At 46.0% G+C, this 25,569-nt stretch overlaps 1 protein-coding gene across 2 annotated transcripts in view; it reads left to right on the top strand.

The window, feature by feature from the left end:
- The window catches only part of NOTCH2 (notch receptor 2), a gene marked incomplete at its 5' end in the record, with an annotated part of 133,175 nt that overhangs the window by 29,571 nt on the left and 78,035 nt on the right, over positions 1 to 25,569 (top strand). For both annotated transcript variants that reach the window (XM_084243111.1, XM_084243110.1), the window contains one exon: positions 6,514 to 6,595. In XM_084243111.1, coding sequence (XP_084099237.1) covers positions 6,514 to 6,595 — 82 coding nt within the window. The remainder of the gene's footprint in view (positions 1 to 6,513; positions 6,596 to 25,569) is intronic.

The raw sequence follows: 25,569 nt of genomic DNA, 5'->3' as shown, positions 1-25,569 counted from the left end.
TTAGTAATGTTGGAAGTGCCCTTAAGTTATTTCTAACTCCAGTTGTTGGTTACATTTCCTTAAATCAAGGCATACGTATTTTTAAAAAATACTATTTTGCTATGAGCCCTGTACCCTGTGATCTCTGTGGGTTTGATATCAACATCTCTAGGGGGGTATCTGTAAAGTGCGTGGAAATCCTCAGAACCCTCTCAGGAAAATAAAATTGGTATTTCCCTTGTTGCATTTATTTGCCTGTTAATCAAGATGAATTTCAAGGAGGAAGACAGATGTTTCTCCACTTGGTTTTTATTTAAACGTACCACTTGGGATTTGAAGCTTCTGCACTTCTTCTGTTTGTTTGGATTTTTTTTTTTTTTTATGGCTTGATCCCAAAATAATGGAATAAAAAACTTAGTGAAAGCTTTGTTGTTTGAAATTAAAGGGTGCTACGAGAATTATTGCAAATCCCTCATGGCTCCCTGTCTGCCCTCAATTCTCCAATTTTTGGTAATAATGTAAGCAGTCACTTTGGAGGACTTTGCTTTGTTCATTTACTGAGCCTCCTGCAGGCTCCAAGTGCCAGAAGCGCTCCGGCCAGCTACAGCCACAGTCCCGCGCTCCGCTTGGCTTATGCTCAGACTTTATCTCTCGCAAATGCTGCTGCTTGGAATTTGCATAGACGTTGAAGATAAAATTAACAGGGCCCTGTGTACCTCCTCTTCATAAATTTGAGGGAGCTTAGCCATTCAAGGCGTAAAAATGCCTTTTGAGTGAGATGTGTATGCATAAATAGATACCATGATGCAGACAGAGGGGATCAAAGACAAAGAATATGAAAAAAAAATCATTTGAAGTAGACAATAGACAGAGGCTTATTGGAGGAGGATACAAAGCAACAAGTAATGCCAATTTTAAACAATTACATGTTAATACAACAAGCGAAACATGTTGAAGGCTGCTCAGATTACACTGGCTGGGGTGCAGACTTAATCACTCACGGTAGAGAGTCTTGAAACAAGGGAGCCTTTAAACTAGTGATGGGTGGCTGGTGTGATCCTAAAAAACTCGGAAAACCTCGGTAAATACCCAGAGGAAACTTTAAGGACGATTCCATCAAGTCTGGCTACCTTGAGTGTGTCCCTAGAGTGGGTAAATTTCTCAGGCACTGGAACTGGTTAAAATCAATGACAGCCCGTCCTGTTGTTTGTTTAGTGTCCCATGATGAGTTCTGTTTCCGGCACTGACATTCTTTCATTCATTGATTATCTCGCTCTAATAGATAGAAGGGACTTTACTCTCTGCGCCGGCCTCCATCTTTTGATGTCCTGAAAGTATGTTCTGGATATTGGGTTAGTCTCCAACACTCACTGCAAGGAAAATATGTGAAAATTTGAAATTGTTTTCCAGATTTTATGTCACTTTGATAAATAGGGAGAGGAAAATTGAAATTTGTTGCCTCTCTTTTTGTCTTTTTGGGGGGGGGGATAAGGACATGCATATACAGATGGATTGCAGTTAGCCAGTGTTTATTAAGTAACTGCTATTTGTGGCTAAAGATGAAACTTTGGGAAAAAGCCATTTTTTTGGTGAGTGACTGGCTTCTCTCAGTCTATTAAAACATCATTTTAAATCTCAGTTCTGTACCGGTGGCAGGAGTGAGCATTTCATTTTTTATTTGACGAATACAAAGCAGCTTTCAGTTTCATTGTTAAATGTGTAAGTGTTCTTTCTACATTGGGGAAAAAAGTCAGCTGAATGTTGAAATGAGTCTTTTCCACAAGGTCTGCTGGCATGGCTTGGATTTATCAAAGTTTTAACTTCTTTTAAACTAAAGAACTTCTTTTATGGCAGATAATTCCAGTGTGCAGTTTGCAGTAGGCCCTGAGCAAAGTCCTGAGCCTCAAATTTTGCTTTATTTTTCTTTTGTTTATTCAGCAATATATTATCTGGCTCCTTCAAGACCTGTAGTGGGGGGTTTGTGGCCTGGGAGGGGGTCCTCAGGTGGAGGCTCACGCCTTAGGCTGTAGTTATTTGACCCGTGTGGCTGCTCAGACCAGATGCAGCAGCGTCACCTGGGTGCTTGCAAGGAATGCAGATTCCCAGGCTTCTTGTGGGATCTATTCAGCCCGAAACTGGGGGGTGGGCTGTGACAATCCGTGTCTCGGGGAGCTGGTCGGGCGATTGTAATGCAAGCTAACATTTGAGAACTGCGACTCAGTAAATGTTAAAGGTTCAAGGTAGCGTGACCTTAGGGATCAGCCAAATCCTTAATTATTAGCCCCGTAAGCCCACCTCCTTTTCAGTGCCTGCATTTGATTGGCTCTCTGAGGTGAGGCAGAGAGTTATTTGCTAGATTGATTGCCACATATTGACTCTGAGTTGTTTGTATTTCTCTGAACCTGTCACTGTAATGATTTGCCAGGGTGCTTGATAGGAATAGACTGATATTTTTTTTTTCCACACGCCTGGCTCTCTGAGTCATTGGTGGCTGGGTCCTTCCTTACGCCCTTCTGATAGAGCTCTGTAGGTAGCAGGCTTGTAATACACGTAGTTTGAGTGCGGGAGGTGTCGCTGTCGGCTCACGGTGCACCCCCTGTTAGGTTCCCGCTGCACCTGCCCGGGGTCAGGCTTGCTGGCCGGCATGGGTGGGCGTCCTGGGAGTCCTGGCTCCTCAGCACCCGGGGCTCCTGCAGGGGAGGACCCGGCTGCAGCTTGCCTCCCTGCCTGCGGGACATTCCTTGTCCTCTTTTTTAAAAAGGGAAAAAGCAAATAGAAGAAAGTCAGGAAGTTGTCATTGAAACTAATAAAAATGTCTAAAGAGAATGAAAAAATCAGTTTGAGAACTTTAGTATGGAGGAAATAACCTGACAGTATCTGTTTTAATTATAGTCGTCGCATTGGGCTTATCAGTGTGGGAAGAGGGAGCGCTGAAGCTCTACAGGGAAGTGGGATGTGGACAAGATGACCCTCTTCCCGAGCCGGCCCGGCGACTGCTGGTGCCATCCCAGCAGCCTTTGGGGAGCGGGGCTGGACGCCGCAGGCCTCAGGTCCCAGGCCTTTGCGGCCGCAGCATGCTAATGTCCCGGGAGGGAGCCATTTAACCGTGGCCTTTGCTTTCTGGGTGTGGAAGGACAGTAATCCTCACCCAGCCCATCCAGAAAAGGGAAATTTCAGGTGGTGGGAACAGTTATCTGTGCAGCTAAGAGGCCACACCTGGGCTCCCAGCCTCACCAGGTCAGGTTCTACGGTTCACGCCCGGTGAGACCGTGGGCAGCTCTCATGCCCTTGTGTGTAGGAGGTGTGACCGCCTTCCTAGGGTCCTCGGGGGGCTGAAGCAGCTTGTGTCAGGTGCTTAGAGCAGGACCTGGTATTTAGAACATGCTGTGTGTTGGCTGCACTTACATGATGGTGTTGGTGGCGGTGGGAGATTTCCATCAACATGTTCTCACATGACTCCATTACTCGGTAACAGTGCCAGTCCCCCAGCTTGCGCCCGACCCCCTAGTATTCTGTGGCTTGTCTGCAATTGATTTCTTTCTTATTAAACTTACTTAGTGTTAAATTAGGGTATCGGGTCACACATCCTGGGGTGTATACTACCACACATGTCCACCACAGTCCAGTCGGCCGCTTCCCCATCCTGTTGTCTCCACCTCCGCCCTCCCCCTCCGGTAACCTCGGTTTTACAGTCAGATTTCTAGGCTTGTTTTGGTTTAGTTTTGACTGTTTCTTTGTTTTGTTTCTCTGTATTCCACATATGAGTGAAATCACTCAGTGTTTGTTTTCTGACTTACTTCAATTAGCATCATTCCCACCTGTTCCACTTAGCATAACCTCCTCCAGTTGTGAATGGTAAGATTTTATCTTTTTTAATAGCTGAGCAGTTTCCTTGGTGTGTTTCTCACACCTTCTTGAGCCACTCATCTGTCATGGGCATTTAGGTTCTTGCCTTAGCTCCGCGCCTGTAAGGAGTGCTGCAGTGAACATAAACCTGCATGCATCCCTTTAAATCATATTAGTGTTTCTTTGCCAATCAGTATTTTGTATGGTAGATTGATTTTTTTACTCTTTTGAGGACTCTCCATCCTGGTTTCCATAGGGACTGGATCAGTCTACCCTCCTTCCAACATTATAGGCAGCTTCCTTTTCGTCCCTCACCAACACTCGTTGCTGTGCGCCATTCCCGTGGTGCGGGGTGGTACCTTGTGGTTTTGATCGACGACATTTTCCCTGTTTGATAAGTGACGATGAGCATTTTTTCTTGGGCCTGTTGGCCATTCCATGTCGTCTTTGAGGAAGCATCAATTTAGATCTTCTGCCCATTTTGGGATTGGATTCCTTCTTTTTGTTGAGTTGTGTGAGTTCCTTGCATTAGGTGTCAGATATGAACTCCTCTTGCATGTATAATGTGCAGATACTCTCTCCCCTTCAGCAGGGTGTGTTTTCATTTTAATAAGTTTCTTTTGCCCTGCAGGAGCTTTTCAGTTCTGCGAGTCCCATTTGTTTATTTTTGCTTTTGTTACCTTTGCTACTAGGAACCACGTCCATAAACCCATCTCTAGTGCAGGGTGGAGCCTGCATTTTCTTGTCTGTATTTGGTTGCTTCAGCTCTTACATCCAGGTCTTGAACCCACTTTGAGTAAGTTTTGGTGTATGTTAGCTTCTGGTCGTGGCCCATTTGCGTTCTATCACGTGTCCAGTTTTCCCAACACCATTTGTTCATGAAACTTTTTTCTCCATTATATACACTTGCTCCTTTGCATAAATTAGCCCATATGAGTGTGAGTTTATTTCTAGGTTCTCAGCTTACTCCATTGATCCATGCTTCTCTTTCCCTCCAGTCCCATACTGTCTCGATTTCTGCAACTTTGGAGTTTGACGTCTGAGGGCGTGATAGTGCCAACTTCTTTTTTTGTCAGGATTGCTTTGGCTGTTTGGGTCTTTGGTAGTTGCATATACATTTTAGTAATGTTTGTTCTATTTCTTTGAAGAACACCATTGAAACTTTCATAGGGGGGCCTCCCCGGTGGCGCAGCAGTTGAGCACTGGGCTGCGAAGCTGCCTGCAGCCTCTGCAGCACCGGTTCAATCCCCAGCCACCGGGCGAGGGTCCCACATGGCGCGCAGACCTCTCCTGCCGCCCGCCGCTCCCCTGAGCAGTGTCCTTCAGTCCTTCTGCCTGTTCTGTTCCCCGCTTTGGCTCTGGTGAATTCTCTCACCCTCCCACATCTCTGACTGTACCCAGTGCATGTATAAATGAATAAATAAATCTTATAAAAAAAAAAAAGAAACTTTCATAGGGGTTACACTGAATTTATGTATTGCTTTCGGTGGCCATTTTAACAATGCTATTTCTTCCAATCCATGAGCAAGGGATACCTTTCCATTTCCTTGTCAAGAAGCTGGCTTTCGTGCCCAGGAAAGGCAGGCCTAGGGCCCTGATACTGCCATTTATTTATAAAGCCATGCGGCAAGAGGAAATCCAAAGGTGGGAACTTCTCTGTTTTACTTTCAGGTATTTATATATGAGCCAACCTAGGAGATGGAACATCTACTCATGTTCCAGAAAATGTTCATGAATTTCTATTTTGATTTTTATTGTTTCACTGGGTTTCTTTCTTCTTGCTTTCTAATTGTTATTCAGGCTTAATAAACATTGTGGTGGTGAAAATTCCAACTCTGAAAGCTAAACAATGCAGGTATAATGATTCAACAAGTGAGATGGCAGGCTTTGGCTGAAATCAGGGAAGGTTTCTAGTATTGCTGTTTATTTCTGAGTGGTCTGTTTTTGGGAGGAACTAGAGTAGTGAAATCCATTTCATCATCCTGTAAAAGGACTGGAGTTCATACATTTGAGAATTACTGTTCCTCTGTGTATATAAAATTCTTGCTTTCTTTACTTTGATCCCTCATGTGCAATCTCTGTTCATGGGCCTACTCCCCATTTTTGTGTGAGAGCCTTAGAAACTATGTTTTGTTCATTTCTTTAGGTATTCCATTTCCTCTGGATCTTAGTATAGTGCCTGGACCATTGTAGCCTCTGAACTACAACTTACTGAATGAACGTTTCTGATTAGTTCTTGAAGTGGCTTGTTCTGAAACTCCACCAGGAGGCTTAAATAAGTCATATATCATGGCGACCTAGAATCTGCCCAGGTTTCCCTAAATATTTATCGATGGATCCTTATATTACTCTTCTGAAGCACCCAAATCCCAAGATGCTCATGACCTGTCGTGGATGGTATAGTTTGGATTTTCTTAGTAACGCTGGGATGTAATGACTAACGAGGTAGAGGCACAGAAAACTAAGAAAGAATATTAAGACCAGCAAACCCTTACTGTGGAAAGAGACTCTTGGGATGAGCTTTCATGCGTCTATGACCCCAGAAACCAAAAGGCAGAAGCTGATTAAGGGAAAGCCAGTTGGGATGGAGATGGGAGGGGAATGTGGCATTGGCTGAGCTAACACTCTTGGTGCCTGAGGCTCTGTGTGGCGATTCACTTCTAACGCATGTTCTGTTCTCATTTTCAGCCCTGCAGTGTCGGGACGGCTATGAACCTTGTGTGAACGAAGGCGTGTGTGTCACCTTCCACAATGGCACGGGCTACTGCAAGTAAGCTTTGCTGATTTGTCTTTCTTCTCCTTCATATATTTTATTTCCCCCCTTGGAACACTGGGCAAAATTTGGTTCTACTATTCTGTGAAACGTTACCGGTTCTCTCACTTTCCTGATGTAGTTTTGGGGGGGGGGTGCAGTGATGCAGATGTCAGATAAATCGTTAATAAGAGCTTATCTTACTGTTTTTTTATTATGGAGACCCTGTCAGTGAGTGAGTAGTTACTATATATTGAATGTAGTTTTTGCAGATCCTTAGCACCACTCCTCACGATGTTTACTATGATCTTGAACTGAAATCAAATAAAGAATTGATTTATGTCCAGTAGAAGAGAATAATATAATCACGTGAATAGTTTTTTCCCTAGTGTAAAAAAATCCATTTCTTAAAGACTGTGAGAGAGGAAAGAGGCACATAGAGATGTAGGAAAGGGGTGGCGAGCAAGGGCTGCGGGGTCGGGTCATTATTTGGGGTCAGCAGCATAAGGATGAGGACAGGGCACTGGGGGACTGTAGGCTGGAACGTTGCTGTTCCTTCCGATCATCTCCTGGCCATACTTCTTGTTGGAGGAAGCCCATGAGATCATCTCATACACAGCTTCTCTAAGAATCCTTTTTTTCCCCCTTTTATAGCTATTGAAAATCTTTGATGTATCTGTACCTTCTATATCATGTAAATACGATTTGATAATGTGAAATTTATCTTCTTTGATTCTATTATGGATCCATTGACATGTTCTTTGTTTTGCTTTGGTGGAGGTACTTGCTTGATAAGCATTTGAAATGGGTTTTCCCCACATTTTTGTTTCTTTTGTGGATATTTAATTGAATACCTTACATAGGATAATGATTCCCTCCCACCCCCACCCTAAATAAGGACATTCTGACACCAGGAGTTCTTTAATGTCACAAACAGGAATTTCTGAGTCAGAAAAAATTTTCTTCACCAAAGTGAAAATATTTTCAGCTGTGATCATAGCAAAGCTTAGCAACAGGCTGTTTGGGTCAGAGTAAAGATAACACTGGAAATGAAATTTTTTATGTAACTGACTTTGGGCCGCTTACCTAGTATTTTTAGCTGGAAGAAGGAAAAAATATGAGCTGCATTTTCCTCTTAGAATGGAAACCTGACTGGAGATAATAAGGGAAGGAACTTAATACCTTAGAATTGGCCACTGAAATCTTATTTAGTCCCTTTTTAGCATCAGGTGTGTTAGCTACCAGATTGCTTTATTCTGTTATTCAGCTGTCTGGTGGCAGTTAACCCATTCCATTATGATCACTCATTGATGTGTTTGTGTTTCAACTGTGAGGTCCTGTTCTTAGGCATTTTTGAATCATTCATGCCTTTACAGTGCCTGGTACACGGCTAGCACTAAACTATGCCTCTTGAGCCAAAAGCTCAGTAGATACCATCACTCATGTGTGTTTTGATCTATTTATCCCATTTGTGTTAAATCAGAAGACATTGGTCCTCTCCTCTGAGGACTCTTTGCTTCATGAAGCTTCCAGAACAGTAGTGTGCTCTAGAGAGAGTAAGTTCAGTTCTGTTTGGAGACAATTCAGCTCATGTAGGGGGCATCTCTGCTTTCTAAGCTTGGGCCTAAATATCTGTGCCGACATGGGGGAGGGTTTCTGGAGGAGACCAACCTGAGTACTTACCAAGGAAGGACACTCAGAGTCACCCTAGAGAGAAAACTGATTTGTGGGATGCTAGCCTCAAAATCTCCAATTAAGGGGAAGAGGACAAATTGCCCCCAATTTCTGGAAGAAGCCCTGCAGGAGGCCAGGGAACTCACTTTGCGATGGATGCGCATGAAGCTGCCTCAATTCTGTCCTGGATGCTTTGTGGATGGGATGGCAAGCGTCTGGCTATAGTTCTGGGTAGATGTAGCTCAGACCCCCCAACCCTGTTGTGAGGGGGAGGCAAGTTCCTCAAGAAAGGGAGCATAAGGAAAAAATGGGCGAGACCATACAACTTGGGAGACCACCGTGAACAACAAAACCTTGAAAAGCGTGTTTCTCCGCCTCAGCATAAGCAGTGCAAGCATCCTCAGGAGAGGACATGCTGGCAGGTGGACTCGGCCAAGCCAGCCGTCGCTGAAGTGCCGTGTTGACCCCCACGAAGTGTCAGGCCCGTCCTAAACGAAAATAAGATCCACTTAGACTTTTTGTGTCTCTTTACCAACTTTGCTTCTTTTCCCTGGGGAAAGAGGGTAGCCCAGCGTGTGCAGTAAACATCATTTTCAAAAAGTGGTAAATGAATATTACAACACTTCAGAAGGTTTACAAAAATGACATCAGACACGCAGGGCATGTGATTATCTTTTTATTCATGAGACTGCTTAGTGGATTAAGAAAAGAACGTTGAAGCCAAATTTCTTAATGGGAAGGGGGGTGTGGGAATAAGTGGGAACAGTTTTAAAGTAGAAGGTATCTGTCTGTTTAAGGCGCATAATGCTACTGATTCAGCTAAAATATAATGATTGTTTATAGAAATTATAGAAATCCTTGATAAGATCGCATTGACAGAAGAGGCTAAGTACTTTTAAACGTAAGTTTTGTACGCAACTCAGCTGCTTTTTCCCACCGTTAGGAGACTAAGTCCTCACTCTATCAGCCTGTGATTAGATTGGGGTGCCAGAGGAGGAGAACCTGTGTAATCTTGCATAAAACTCCATTATTGCTCCTAAATGGTTGTTGTCAGATCTTAATAAAGCCCTCTCACAACAGAGAGATAAGACATTTTATTCTCTCCCTTGTCCTACTGGGAGGTGTAAATATATAATTAAGTTTGGATGTCATTAATCACTTTCAAGTTGTTTGTCTCAGGCTTTCAAACATAAACCATTCCAAATCCCGATTTGATTAAAAATCATGGGCAACTCAAGTTCACTGGGATGCTTGGCTGGGTGAGGTTATGATTTGTAAAATTCAGCAAATGTGCACTGCAAGGACTTTTTTTAATCAGTTTTTTAAATTCCTTGCCTGGCAAGTCCTTACGCCTGGACTGTCTTTCGGGTACGTCTCTATCAACTGCTCTTTCTCTTGACTATGGGTACAATTTCCCTCTAATTTACATTTATGGTAGTTTTTATTACTGACTGGACATTGTGGACGGTTTATTAAAGTTGATCTTCTCCTGGAGAATGTTGAGTTTTGGTCTGGCAGGTGGTCACTCACTGCAAGATCATTTTGATCCCATGGGGGCATTCTGCTTGGCCCTGGTCTGACAGTCTCAGCCTCAGTCATGGGTTGTGGTCCTTACTCCTGAGGTGTGACCTCTCGGGGAGCTCAGTGCAAAGTGTGAACTGTTTACCAAATTCTGCAGTGCGTACTAAGCCCCTCGGATTTGGTAGAACTTGAATTTAGACCCCTGATTCCCAGAGTCACACTCAGCCTCCCAGCTTCCAGCTCTTAACTTCCCCATAACCCTTAAGTGTCATCTGTTCATGCAATCAAGAGTTGTTCAAGAATTTGAGAGACGTGGATGCGTATTTCAGGACTTCCTCCCATGGTTCTGCCTGTCCAGGCTTTCTCCTCATATCCTGGCTGCTTTGACAGCCCCCCAGGCCATTGACTCCTCAGCCCAGCAGGACTAACACTTGCTGCTTGTGTTTGGTTCCTCCTGCGCCTCCTGGACATGGGCTGAGGAAAACCATAGGAGGACGAGCTGAGGATGCAGGTTTCTTTCATATCATTGGCTTTCTTGTTTTTGAGACAGTGCATCCCTTCCAGTTTCTGTCTCCTTTCGGCGGCTCTCCAGAACTTTTACTCTTTTGTCCATAGTGTCTTATTAGCATGAGCCAGAGGGTGGGTTTGACAAGTTACTCTGCCAATACTGTTAATGATAGAAATCGCAACTATAAAGGAGGTTTCCAGAGCTTCCTGCTTCCCACAGAGGCGACGGCCGGCACAGTGTGTGTCAAACAGTGCTCCTGTGCACGAGTGACTGCATTTGAGAATCTCTGCCAAAGCATCGACCAAGAGACGACATTTTTGAGTGGGCATCACGCATGTAAAATGTCCACATCACAACCTTGGGTTGTTTCATCTCCGCGTTGCCCACCAGCTGGAATAAGCATTAAACACGGAGAGTTTTCCTTGCCAGCTGTTGTCCCGTTGGTGGTTCAGGGCCGCTAAAGTCATCCAAGGACACTGGAGCCCCTTTTTGTCCTTGGGAGATTTCCGCGTAGTCTCGAGAGACCCGAGACTCTTGGGGTCATCCGGAGTCCGGGTGGTGGGGCTCCCCAAAGAAAGTCACGCTGACAGGACAGCCCCCCTTTCATCCAGTTTCTTTTGAGCACAGGCGGTGCTGCTCACAGGCGCTTTCAGATCAAAGAAACACACTGGGAAAAATATCAACCATTAAATCACGGTCTCTTTCTTCTCCTGAGACCAAACCTGCCAGCCAGGTCCCTTCAAGTGCGTGCCCCCGCTAGGAGAACACTGTGTCCCTGTCTGTGGCAGGTGTTAGCAGAAGCCTGGCCACTCTTCCGTAGTGCTTTCATGTGGACCATGAAATGAAGAACACTCTCTTTTGACTCAGTACCTCTCACAGGGTAATTTTTTTGAATGCGGTACTTCAGGAGTTATTAAAGAGTTATTTCTTGCTTGCTGATTTCACTTGCCACTTGTAAGAGATAACCGAAGTCTGTGGTAGTAGTTGCTATTTATCAATGTTGTTATCACATTATTTCAGTCTTCTTTGGGCAGCCATGAAATAATTGTCAATTTCTAATAAGTGAAATCTTCTGATACTTTTTTTTTTCTTTCTGGCTTATTTCTCTGAGCATGATCCCTTCCAGCTCCATCCATGTTGCTGTGAATGACCTGAGTTTATCTTTTTTGATTGCTGAGTAATATTCCATTGTGTATCTGGACCACATCTTTTTGAGCTACTCATCTATTTTTGGGCATTTGGGTTGTTTCCGTATCTTGCCTATTGTAAACAGTGTTGCAGTAAACATAGGGGTGCAGGTATCCTTTTGAATTGATGTTTCTTGTCCTTTGGGTCGACATTACCTGGACTTCTTTAGGAAGGTCAGTGTGGCTGCCACCTGAAGCACTGTCCGGCCAGATGTGAAGTGACTGACTGGGGTGTGGTCTCCGCACAGGGACCTCTGGTGACTGGCAGGTCTGTTCGAGGCGAGGGTGGGGGAGACACTGTCCCAGGCGTAAAATGTAAGAGGGTGTCAGAAACTCAGCAGTCACGATAATGTTTTAACGTAGAAGTTCAAAAAACCAAAAATGAATAAGAAACCATGATGAACAAAGTATCAAAATTTTCAATAAAGGTAAGATCAGCGTTACTGGTTTTTTTCTTTTGTCTGAGACTCTAGTAGGTATCCCTCTGGCCCTGGTAAGTGGTTCAAGGCCTCTGTCTGGAAGAGCCCCGCCTCGTGACATGGAGAGGACACAGTTTTTAGGTCTGATAGACTTGAGTTTGAACACTAATTCCAGTTAGTGATCAGTTTTTGGCCATTATGCTAGCTGACATTATCAGGCGCAGACTCTGTTCCAGACTTTGTATTTAATTAGCTCTACATCCCTTATTTTAGACCTCCTATAAGTTAGATATATTTATCTCCCTGTTTCATATGGATGAATAAAAATCCAGAGTGGTTAAATGTTTTGCCCGTGATCACGTGACGCATGAGTCGCTGACCTGATGTGTGCTCTTGACACATGTGCTGTTGTTGGGAGTCTTATTGGCCTATTGGTAAAATGGGAAAAATTACTTATTTTTAGAATGTGGTTTAAACCCAGTACCTTCTGAAAAAGAAGAATGAAACCCTGAAAAGTACAGAAAGGTGGCTTTTCAGACCAGGAATGGGATTAAAATTCTGCATCACCGCTAAGGTTAGGGTAGAGCTGGTAGCAGAGGGAGGGCCCGGGCAGCTCACGTAACTCTTGCGTGTGAACCTGCTGGAGGCTACAGGCGTATGTGGCTTGGGCTTGGCTGATCTGTGCTTCTGAGAAGTGGCCTTTGACTTGACAGCTCAGTGCAGGGACTGCAGAGGAAATAAAAGATGAGGGCAGGGCAGAGGGGGATGGAGGTTATTACCTAGCTAAATGCTCTTCAGCAGAGAAAATTCAACTTGAAATACAACTTCTCTCCTCTCTTTCCTAATGGAAAATGAGCAAGTCCAGACAGATTTCATGCAGCTATGAAATCGGGACACATCCAATGCAGTGACTTCTAATAAATGTTGCTCTTAGCACAGAGTCCCAGATTGTGAACATAGTGCTGTGCATTTTCATAGTGACAGAGGCTTACATACCTGTGACCTGTGACGCTTCCCTGGTTGAGGATTTGAGGTCTGAGCTCTGGGACAGTATCATTCTCAGGTAATTCTTATTCTTAACACGTAGTCCCTTAACGTGTATGTCAGTGTCCTTGAGACAGTTTCCATAAAGGAAGTCTTGATTATCAACTTCTTACCAATAAGTTACAACGGAATTCTGTGCTCTTTCCAACTCGTTTTTATTCTTCAGGTCAGAACCTTTATGAGTCAGGGATAAGTAGGAAGGGGAGAAGTTGGTTCATAGATGCTCGTATGCCTGTCTTGGAGAACTGCCAGTAAGTTAAATCAACTGATTCTGGCCTGCAAACCTGGCATTAATAGATGTGAGTTTAGCGCGGTTTCTCTCAACACAGTCTGCGGGGTGACCGTAGTCCTATGTAAAGTTTCTTTCTTATTGTTCCATTGTGGCATGTCAGCACCATTAATTTCATGTAGAAGCCCCCTCCTAACCCACTCCATCCCCTTGTGACTAAGCAGGATGAGAAATATTTTTCTTTCAGGAGGTCAAGTAGCTTAATTAAAATTTCGGCCATGTCTGTCCTTCATAGAGGTTGGCAAGATTGAATGCAAGGAGGGGGATACTGATTGGAATGTGATAAAAACAGAATTACCTACAAGTTTCCAAGAATTCTTTTCTTTGTCAAGCCAGCGTAAATGTGTGGGCATGATAAGACTCATGCTGAGTCCTCTTAAGTCCTTTAAGCGTCTAGAGCTGGGGATTTTGTAGCTAAGAATGACACTTGTGTCTCCATCATTGTGTGTGTGGAGGTGGGGTGTGTGTGGGGGTGTGGGGTGTATGTGTGTGTATGTGTTATATGAGTGTTTTGTTTTCATGTTTTGTTTTCAGTTGTGCTTTTTTTAACCTCAATGTAAGGTAAGTTATAGTTTCTCCGGGGCTTCAAGCCTATTTATCAACTGTCAGTCATCTCAGTAGCACGTCATCCTCCGTAGGTACAGAGTGTTCCTAAAGCCTTTAGCCTTCCCTTATTTGTGCGGTTACTTCTGCTTAAGTGTTCCTAAGTGCTCTCTTACCTGGATCTTTATTAAAAGGGCTTTATGAAAGAAAAGTGAAAGCAAAGACTAAGAAAGGCATTATTTAAGTGACATGTGGTATTACCTGGAACATTATATTCAGCTTTCTTCTTCTTCATATGAGTATGAAGAGTAGGTATTCCCGAGAAGACAACCAGCAGCAGCTCCGGCACGGGACTAGGGCCACTTCCCTGTGGTTACTGTGTCGTCAGTCCTGTCTTCCCCACACCTGCAGTCCAGTGTGCTCTGGAGAACGAGAGGATCCTCATGCTCTATCTCAGCAGCTGGGGCTGCTCTAACAAACTGCAGCATTTGGGCTACTCGGGCAGCAGACGTTTATCTCCCAGGGTTCGAGAAGCAGGGAAGTGCAAAGCCAAGGTGCCAGTGGGGTTGGATCCTGGTGAGATCTGCGTCCTACCTTGCAGACATCTGCCTGGGCATGCTGTCCTGGAACCAAGCGCTCCCTCTCCTGTTGTCCCAGCCCCTGTGTGCCTCTGCCTCAGGACCTCCTGGAAACCACACCCGCAAAGACCATCTTGCTGGGCATGAAGTCTCAGCATCTAGATTGGGAGGGCGCAGACATCCAGTCCATAGCACTCTTCAGAGAAAAGTTAATTTTCTGCAAATGTGTTCATCTGGCAGGCACTGTGATTGTGACTGTGCTGGGTTCCTCCAGTGGCCCAGAGCTCCAAAGCCCCGCGGCCTCAGCCCTGGGAGTGCAGGTGATGCTGTGTATCCCTGGCAGAAGGCGCGGCGTCCTGCCGTCTTGTTTGGGAGAAGAGGCATTGTATGTGTTTAAAATAAAAGCCTGAGATTGCCCTCTATAGTAGCCCAAAAATAAGCACTATGGAGAGTCAGAAGAGGGAGCAGATCACTGTGAAACAGAAGATGGGAATTGGGTGTGGGTGGATCGCTTAGATAGGTCTGAGAATATGGACCTTCTCTCGGGACAGGGATGGCGCTAGGGAGGCCGAGTGGAGCAGAGGCCTCTGGTTTCCTGGAATAATCGCCACCAATTTCTTCGTCCTTTTTCTCTTAATGAAATAGTTTCAACACTTTCCCACACCTTGGTGGCTCTTTCCTGTCTGCACCCAGCTTGTGTGAGGTCTAACTGATCACCTGTGGGGCTGCCTGGTTAGGAAATCGTCCCCTGGTGCACGCTGTTTGCAGCCGCCGCCTCCTTTCTCCCAGGCCGCTGGGCGGTGGCTGTTGATTCTCGTGCTGATTCCAGAACTGAGCCAACAGAGGGCTCGTGGCTATGATTGACAAAGAATCTCAGAATCCAGAATCTCTGAGGCAAGGAAAAGAACAGGGTGAAATAGGAGGAGTGATGCTAAGACAGACGCTGAGAGCAGGACAGGTTGGCCTGCCTGGCGTCACGCCTTCTCTTAGCTGAGAATTCAGCGGCCCCATCTCAGATCTCCTCTGTCCAGAACATCGTTGGTCCGACCCAGGTCATTGCAGGCATCCAGAGTAAGCAAGTATCTGTTAGTGAAATCCTTGGTTACCCCAAATTAGCTCATATCCTTTACTGCTTGTTTCCTCTGATTATATAGCACATACCCAAACGCCCAATTATCCAGAATCAACCAGGGCTGCTGTTCTGTGTGGAGAACACTTGACAGTGGCTATGATTATCTTGCCTAGACCATGGTAGCACCTTAGACTTTGAACTGCCTGTCACTTTAAGACTTTGAAATGCTGGTTCTTGTCGAAGCCAGACACATCTCCTGAGGAATCGTTTTGCTGGGCACTTTGCCCCTTCTGGAACCTTAGTCATCCTGAAAGTGCCCCGGGACACTCACGGAGTTTGGCTCTTCTGTCTCAGTCCCGTTTGTGTATAATGACTGGTGTCTGAGTCTCTGCCCCATATTGCTGCAACTCAGGTCCGTCGGTTTCTGGGTCACTCTTAGAAAGTGGACAGAACCTGATTACTAATGAAAAGTTGACTCATTTCCTTCCAGGCAAAGACTAACAATGATTATCAGAGTTCATAATTAGTCTTCCCAGAAGCAAACTCTCTAATTATGGACGTCACCTAATTCTTTTCTAAATTTAATAAGAATTAGTGACAGCTAGGGAAGGGGGTGAAACAGACATTTGTGCTGTGCTGAGGGGATAGATAAACATGCTCTCTGGATAAAGGTACTGTAGGAATTTAATGAAATGACTGATTCCCTGTGAGTTTAAATTTGGTTCATCTCTTCTCGGACCAGAGTTCTGCGCGCGCACACACACACCCCAGTCATTTTTGGGCTTGTGTAATTTACCAGCAGGTCAAATTCCATAAAGAGGTTGCAATGTCTGCCACCGTCTTGTGCCAAAGCAAATCAGCCTTGGTGGCAGCCAGCTGTTGGGGGAAGAGCACTGATGAGACCTTTTTTTTTTTTTGCTTTTAGCTTTAGAATTTCTTTTGATTCTTCATATCCTGTTTAAGAGTATTATTTTTTCCCCCTTTTACTTGTTCTTCGCTTCCTTCTGCTAACTGTGAGGAGTTCTTTTGGAAGTGTGAGTTGTGCAACAGTTTATTTACACAAGTGTATATTAAAATGTGCACTTCGAAGGGTGTTAGGCAGTGTGAGGCTATAAAGGAAGAAACCCATGCACAGCTCTTGCCTCAGGGAGCCTGTGCTTGGAGTGGGTTCACCATCAGGACACACAGCCCCAACCCCAGCACCAGCACCACGTCAGCCCATCCTCGCAGTGTGGCGGGGAGCACACCAGGTAAGGTTGTTGCCCGCAGTCAGGAGGTGAGGTCACCTTCCCTTCCATCTTGGTTTATATGAGGGGAGCCCAGGCTGCAGGCAGGTGATGTACTCTGTGTCACATAACCGAGTAGAGTGTGGACTGGGACGAGAAGTTGCTTCTCAAGCCCTGTTACGCAGCCTGAAGCGTCAGCACGACTTCTTTTCATTCTTGGTACCAGCCGAGAACTGGTGTGGGTAAGCATCCATCCGTGTGTGCGTGTGCATTTGTGTTTATGCAGAACTGCAAAAAGCCAACTTAGGACTTGGTTGAGCAGTTTGAAAAACTGAACATTTAAACTCCAGTGACTCACTTTTATTTCACAAAACGGTGTGGACTTTCGAGTTCCTCTTTAGTGGGACTATCCTATGTTACTATCCAAGGGGCCACGGGCATACCCAAGTGGAATCATCCATTTTTAGAGTTAAAGGGAACAGTAGAGATTATTAGGCCTAGTCTTGTGTTAATATGTGAGAAAGCAGGTGAACTGCACAGAGGGAACGTGGCTTCCTCGAGGCCAACATCTCGTAGCAGAGGCCAGTGGAGAGGACCATGGTGAATCTCTCTGTGGCAGTGATCTGGGGACATACATAAACAGCATGCTCGTTACATTCTTAACCAGATTAAAAAACTTATAATGACTAAGATTTCACAAATCCCATGTATATAGACTAGACCTTTTCAGGGAGTTATGTATGTTCTCGATATTTCTATTCTACGCTACATGTTTTTGTTTAGGTTTGCTCTGAAAACCTCACCACAGGCACGGGTTTCTCGAGAGAATGGCGTGAGGGCCTGAGGCCCACGGGGGTGGCCCTGCCCTGACCCAGCTCCAGACAAGGAGCCTCTAGAGCCGGTGTGAGGACCCTGGCTGTCATTTATGCCATGGGGTCTGGCGTAACACTGTGTCTTGTTCAGACTGGGGAGACTTTAGTTAGCGCATGGGCCTGGTGGCCGAGGGCGTGGCTAGTTCAGGCACGCTCAGACCTCCAGGGTCTGGGGCCTTTGTCTCCATCTTTTGTTTTTGTGGTGTTGGTTGCAGTGCCTCAGCCCCTGGAGTGTTACCCCCCAGTGCTTGCTTGATACCCACTCTCTCTGGTTGGGAAGGCCACAAATCACTGCAATAGTTAAGATTTCTTGACCTTTGGTCCAGTCTTTTAAAGGAAGTAGTGGTTTTTGTCTTGAGTCACCACATCTGGGCCATACACCATAATACCCCCCGCCCCCGATGGCTATTATTTTTATTCATTTTGGTCCTGATGATGCAGAAGTGTGGCAGAGGACAAGCGCTACCCTTCTGTCATTTGAGCATCCTTCTCAAATTAAACTTCGTGTATAACAAGTGCTTTCTAAAGTTGCCTGATGTCCAGGAGCAGAATGGTCACCTCAGTCGTAACCTGGGAACCAGAGACTTTATTCTTACAGTGCAGGGTCATAAATGAAGGTTTTTGCAGCTAAGAGGCAAAGTGAGGACATAAGGTAGGTGCTTAGACACTCACTGAAAATGTAGCCATTTTTACTGCCAAGAAAGAAGACATTAATTAAAATGAAGCCATTTAAAATATGTCTTTAGCAGGTAGCTGCTGCCCTCCAGGCACACCCTGCAGGCCACTCCTGGAGCACCTCAGGCCGGGGCGGGGCCACAGACTCTATCCTCTGTGGTCAGTTTTTTCTTTTTTTAATATACAAAAGAAATTCTCAAAGCAGATGTCACTGGAGTTAGAAGAAAGGCTTATATGTGAACCCTCTGTTATCAGTGCTTGGTTGAGGCCTCCTTTTTGCTTACGAGATCAGGACCAGGGGTCTGCTGAGACCCTGTGACATTAATGCCCAATATTAGCAAAACAGATGAAAACATTCTTTTTTTTTTTTTTTTCCTTCGACAATAACTGTTCTTTTATGGCCACAGAAGTAGTCAGTGTTGTGAGATGCCATCAGCTTCATATGAGTGATCCTTGTTATGTGTCTGAGTGTGGTCATGAGCAATGCAGCAACTGTATCCATTCTTCAAGCTCGCAGTGTGGGGAAACAGCCTGGCCCAGCACACCCGGCCGCAGCCGTGTGGTCCACAGCTGGAGCACATGGGCCCAGGCCCCCCAGGCCGGGTCTGCAGGGGCCCTGCGTGCACTGAGCATTGTGGGTTCTGGTGCTGTTTTTGTTGTACGAGTGCAGATGCACACACAAGAAAGCGCTGGCGTCGTACTTTTAAAAGAAACAGCCTAGTCGGTGTCTAGGTGTGTGTCAGGGAAACTGCCCCATTAGAGCACATTTACCTGCAGAATTTTCCTTTGCCAGTGGAGACAGAGACTTTGATTCCCTGCAGCATGTCGGGCACAGGTGATGGCAGTTTCCCAAACCAGGAACACTGCTCTGAGTTAGCACGGGTAGGGAGCTTTTCTCAGACAACATCTGTGCGCCCTAATAGTGCCTCGTTTTAGGCTCAGGGTTACTTTACTTATATACCTTCTATGTTTCTCTACTTTCTCTTTTTTAAACATTATCATCTCTTGGCCAAAGGAGTCTTTGTAGCTTTTTCCCTAATTGCATCTCCTTCCCCCAAATTCTAGTACCATAGATATGCATAGATAATCTCCTGTGGCGCTCAGGAGGCTTCAGACCAATGTAATAGTGGATTTTGTTTTGAGCCCCTACGACCCTTTAAGCCATGGTACTATGTTTTAAGGGAAGTAGTGATTTTGTCTTGAAGTGTAAGACTAGACACTGACATTTCTTTTTCCATGTACCCACTCTTTATTATTTATGGCTCTAATTAAGGCTATTGGGTGGACTTACAGGTGTTGCGGGGCATCTGAAGCCATATTCCCAATTCATTGAGCGATTTCATGGACCTACTTGTATGATTACTTTTTTCCCCTGAGAATGATTTATTCAGAATTACAAAGAAGTATTTTTTACCCTTTAAAAGTTTCAAGAAATGCACATTTCCCCCCCTTCAGTTTACTCTCACATTCAAGTATGGTTTGATATGACTTGGGTGCAGTTTTTTTGAATTAGGAATCCTTTTGGAACTGTTTTGCTTTGAGAGATTTTTGTAATTCAGAATTTTGAATACGATCATCTCACATTGGCGATCAGAAACAGGTACCTGCGCTGGTTTCCCTTCCTTGGGATCACACTTAGTTTTCTCTGCTCCATCTGCAAAGACTCTAGCAGTTCATGCTGCTGAAGCCACTTTGTAGGATGGTCTGTCTCTCAGAACTCTGGGCTCCTGTAATCAGGGTTTTATCACAGGTTAATAAAAGTGCAAGAGAGAATCAAGGCATGTGCTTTCTCTCTCTCCTCTCTCTCACCCACCCACCCACCCACCCACCCACACTCACACACACACACACACACACACACACACACACAGAGTGGAGGGGGAGAGAGAGAGACAGAGAGACACAGAGAGAGACACACACACACACACACACACAGAATACTTAATACTATGGGGGAAAATGTGATTAAAAAAATCTATTCCTTATGGGGTTTCCCCCCAATTCAAATGATTTAGGGGTGAGTGAAGGCTAAGAAGTTCCACATATATCAGGACTCTTAATTAGTTTTGAAAATCCTTTGGGTAAATAGTTCAACCTCCTCTTGTTCCCAAACTTCTATAATTAAAGAGGCTTTTTAAGGTGTAAGGACTCTCTGGAGCCTTGCACGTTGCTTGCCCTCTGACTTCTGTTAAGAATACAAGCCCTGGCGAGCTGATAGCTTTGGGGGTGCTGGTTACTGTGTCAGGCCCTGGGAGCATGGTGTGAAGAGTTCTTAGTCATTGGGGAAGGCAAATAATCATTATAAAGGATAACAAGGGACGTGACATGTCAGGGTTACAGGAACGTATTGCTGGGCTGTCAGGCCTGTTTCTCAGGGGAAATAACATTGAAGCTGAGGCTGGAGGAATTTTAGGGTTTCACTAGGAGAGGAGGGTGGGTTTGAGGTGTGGGCTGAGGGCCTGCATGTGTCTGGAGGGGAGGGGTGACTCCTGCAGCCCCCTCAGGAGGAGAGAGGCCCAGCAGAGTAGGTGCCCAGTTGGGGGGCAAGCCTGGGGGTGAAGTCACCGCCTAGTCTCCTTGCTTGAATATAAGACACAACGTCAGACCCACTGAGGATGCTGTACTCTCTGACAGCGCCTTGTGTTTTAATACCCACAGCAGTGCCCACAGATGCTTGAGTGTCCACCGAACACCTCTAAGCACCCGCACCCCCTTGGCAGGACCTTGGCTTGACGGCAGACCATGGGCACTGGCCTGCCTGTTGCCGGAAGGGGTGTTTCTCCAAACTCATATTTTAGGGTGTGTTTGCTGTATCTTACTGAAAAGTGGACATTTCCTCAGGGCCTGGCGCCGTGAAGTGTGTGTGAGGGACTGCTCTTGTGCTGGGACAGAGGAAGGACCACCTTCCGCCACCTCTCATCTCCAGCGGCCCATGTGCTGGCGGCCTTCCGGGCGTGGCTGAAGGGGCCCCCCTCTGCTCCGCCCCGCCCAGCGCCGAGCTGGGCTCTGGACACCACCGGGCCCAGGCTGTACCTGGAGGGCCTGAGCGCAGCCCGGTCTCCCGCTCGGCGGGTGCTGACCCAGTCCAGCGAGGGTGGACGGTGCGTCGCCAGCGTGAAGGCCGGGCCACCGCAGCTCCTCCTAGGCTTGGATGGATGAAAACCAGCCTGTTTGTTGCTGTGCTCAGGCAAAGGAGGGGGAAACCTGAGCACAAGGAAACAAGCGAAGTGGCGCTTCAAGGGACAGTTCCCAGCCCGACCATTCCCCGTGAAATTCTTTTCCTGTGGGAAACTTGTAATTTGGAAGCATTCAGCCTGATGTGGGAACCAAGATTAACATTTTCTGAAATACTTCTACAAGAAAAGCAGAAATGTTCTGCTCAGGAAGCCGAATTTACATAGTAGAAAAATGGGCCCTCCTGCACTATATAGTAGTCTTTGTGTATTAGTTGTGGTAAGAAGTTGTGTGTGGGGGAGGGGGCAGGGGAGCAGGGAGAGGAAGAGAGAGAGAGAGAGAGACAGAGAAGAGATTGCATGTCAAATCAGGGGGGCCCAGAAAGCGTGCTGCACCCCAGCCGGCCACGCGGCCCCCCGGCCCTGCACAGGAATACTTCTTGCTTTGTGTTTTTCCTTCTTGCTGAGTAAGCAGTAGTAGTTCCTTTTTTTTTCTTTCTTTCTTCTCTGGGGGAGGGCGCTGAGTGGGAGTGGGAATAGCGAGAAGTCAGCATGACAGTGGCTTCCCTTTCCTTCCCCACCACTTCACCAGGAAGTGAGCTACCCTACCGTCCTCATGCACTTAAAAAAACACCAGTTAGTGAGCGTAACCCAGTGGTTGCTTGACGCAGACTTACAGAATTAAACAGCCCACAGCGAGCTGCCTGCCCGGAGGTCCCGGCGGAGGTGAGGACTCCGTCCCGCAGGCCCGGCCTCCCGAATGCCAGCCGCGCTCTGCAGGCTCGGGGCCTTGGGAAGTTCCTCGCTGGGCCTTGGGAATGCAGTGTTATATAGAACTTTCACTGGTTACAGTTAGCCTTGGCTGTTAGCAATTATTTTTATCTACTTTAAGGGGGGGGGGTGCGAGTTGGGGGCAGGAAACCAAGCTGGCATTATGGTCCCAGGAAAGAACAGCCTGGTTTGCGGCCTTTTCAAACTGCAGACCTTTGTCACTGACCAAGGCTTAATTTGGTTTCTGGGTTTTGTTGTTTTTTTTTTCCCTCTGCCCTTACCTCATTTACCTTAACGATAGCTCCCCCCTCTAGAGCTCAGCCAGGGCAGCCTGCCACTGCGGATTGGGGGGCCCGAGAGGCCCAGAGCAAGAAGAAAGTGGGTTGAAAGCAGAGTTCTGTTTAAAGAATTTTCTGCTGGAAACTAGCCCAGAGGGAGTAAAGAGAAGCTTTAATGAGGAGCAGCTGCAGGGCCGGGGCAGCCCACATGAGACATTTTTTCCCCTCCGTTCTACATTCTGTATAGTTTTTAAAAAATCATGATTTTGAAATCGTTGTTTTGTAAAGCACGCCTTTCTTTTTCTTCTTTTGTATGTCGTGGGGTTTTTGCTTTGTTGTTTTATTTTTCTAATGGCCAGATCCTTGCTAAAAAAAGCTAGAGGCAGAGCTGCAGCCCGGCCCTGGCTACAACTTGGGCTCACCCCGCTGATCCTCAGAACATTCCGGGAGAAAACAAGGAGAGAGAACACAGGCTTTTATTTGGAAAAGGGGCTTATTTCCTGCTCAGACTTCAGTCATCTTGGAGCTGACACAAGCTGCTACAGTGTTTTACGCTTTTCTGCGGACGAGTGGCTATTCACTTAGGAAACTTGAAAGAACAAATTTTTCTGCACTGTATTACCAGGGAGACTGGTCCTGAGCGCCAGCCATTGCAGCCGCTGAGATTGCCATGCAGATCCAGCGTCCTTGAGCTGGGGGAAGAGGCCTCATGCAGACGAGTCCAGGCTGCTGCTGACATGCGAGAGCTGGGGTCTGGTTTTCATCTGCTTTATTGAGTGGGGACTGTGTGGGGATCCTGCAAATGGGATGTTTTCCAGCCCCATTAGGAGAATCCCTTGTTTTTCTCTGTTTTCTCCCCCTCTCCCTCCCCGTCACATCATCCTCCAAGTGTGTGTGTGAACAAAAACAATGAGGGCGGACCTCTTCGTGGCGGCAGACTTTTTCAGAAAAAGGCACGGGTTTTATCTTTATGAACGTGATTACCAGCCAGGTTAGTTCTGCAGGAAGAAAGGCCTCCCCTCCCAGACTTCGCCTGTATTCACAGTCTCCTAGGTGATCTGTATTCTTCCCGAGTCCCAAAGCTCAAGAAGGGGGAGAGAACACGAGGAAGTCACTGAGAGAAGGCCTGAAATCACCATGAATTCCCAGCAGGAAGGCAACCTTCATACAGCCTCGGGACAGAGGGAGCTGCCGGGGTTATTTTTTGAAAGTATTTGCATATATCTTTAGCATGCAAGATGCATGCTGTGTTCCAGAAACTGTACTGGGATAACTTATTAGAACTGTAGATTTGTGAGGGGACTTGGGTCCTTAGTCTGTTTCCAGCCTCTAACCAAACTCAACATGGGCCTCCCCAAGAAGAGCGCTCTTGTTTTCAGCCAGAGGTTCTTAGTCCCTGCTCAGGCCTGCGGGTGTGCGTTCCTGTGTGTGCAGAGACATGCAGAGTGGACATGCAGAGTGGACAAGCAGAGTGAGGCCCTGCTTTGGAGACGGGGGGCCTTGTTTCTGGCTTGCCCACTTACCCATGTCGCCCCTTTTCTTCCTGTTGTCCACAGTTTTACTTAACTTACTGGGGTATGAGGGATAAACGTCTACCTCAGGATGATTCTTAGGGCTGGTTTAGCTGATGTTCTTCCAGGCAGAGCACAGTGTGGGATTGGAAGGAGATTTTATAGCTGATTTAGACTGAGATACTGACTTTATCCATTATGTGAAGTGGGACCTGCTTTAGAACCAGTCGCTTAATGATACATAGGCATGTGCCCTTCACACACAGTCTGCTTGAAAGGGGGTTTGAAAGGGGGTGCTGTGTCACAGTTAGGATGGTAGAAGTAACTTAACAGAGGCCACTCTTGAGCCAGGCCCTAGGAGAATACGTTTAGTTAACTGTTGTTTTGTGTTTTGATAAAAGATCTAAGATAAGGATACAGTCATAGATGATGCAAAGCTGGGCGAATTTGCTAGATTCACAGACAAAATTGGGGAGGTCAGTTAGCTTTGATGTCCTTATCAATGAAATAGGGGTTCAGACCAGTTGACTTCCGAACTATGGTGCAGTGCTGAAATTCAGTGATTATATGAATAATGTGTGGAAGTTTCCTCAATCAAGGAAACTGGGGTGAGGATTCACCATGGTGGATTTTTTTTTTAAAAGATTTATTTATTTATTTATACAAGCACTGGGTACAGTCAGAAGCATGGGACAGTGAGAGAATTCACCAGAGCCAGAGCAGGGAACAGAGCAGGCAGACTGACGAAGTACACTGCTGAGGGGAGCAGCGGGCGGCAGGAGAGGTCTGCGTGCCATGTGGGACCCTCGGCGGCGGCCGGGGATGGAACCGGCGCTGCAGAGGCTGTGGGCAGCTTCGCAGCCCAGCGCTCAACCGCTGCGCCACCAGGGGAGGCCCAGCATGATGGATTTAACCCTATTATTGGGTTCAAAAAACGTGTACAAGTATAAGATGAGAGAAATAGGGCATAAGAGAGTTCATGTGAAAAGAAGTTCGAGACTTTTTACCTGTGTTCAGTAGTATATAATAGTGCTTCGGGTCCTCTAACAAAAGGAACACAACTTTAGGCTGCAATAGTAAAACATAGTGTCTGGATCACAGCAGGGGATGATGATCCAGGGACCATAGTAACTGGGGCACTATGGATTTCTTAGATCTCCGGCACCCTGCTGACTGCTTATATTCAGGCAGAGGCTGCTGATTTTGTTTTCAGAGTTATGTTAGAAAGAAACCTCTCGTTGGTGGAAAGTACCTTACAGCTCCTTGAATCTCAGAGTTCTGTTATTCCAAGGATGGATAGAAGTAGGGAAAAAGCCAGCCACGAGATGTCTGACCCGACTTTTAAGATGACCAGAATTCGTATCAAAAAGGAAACCATGAATATGAATATTATAGGAACGCAGTTAAATCAGACTTGTCAGAACATGGTAGTAAATTACACATAACTAAATAGATGATCAGAAAGTGACTTTTGAGATTGTGAATGGGAGCCTTAGAAAAATGGAGAAATTAAAGTTCCATGGGAAAATGATACTGCTTTTCAGATGTTTCGTTTCAAGCACTGGCAGGTACTTTAGGACAGGTACATGACTCCGTAAACTAGGCATCTGGAACTGGAACCGTCTATTTGGGAATCAGTTACAGGAAGGCA

This window comes from Talpa europaea (assembly GCF_964194135.1).
Source record: "Talpa europaea genome assembly, chromosome: 9".
Taxonomy (NCBI): Eukaryota; Metazoa; Chordata; class Mammalia; order Eulipotyphla; family Talpidae; genus Talpa; species Talpa europaea.
The sequence above is the reverse complement of the archived record's forward strand: the minus strand, read 5'-3'. Positions and strand labels throughout refer to the sequence as shown.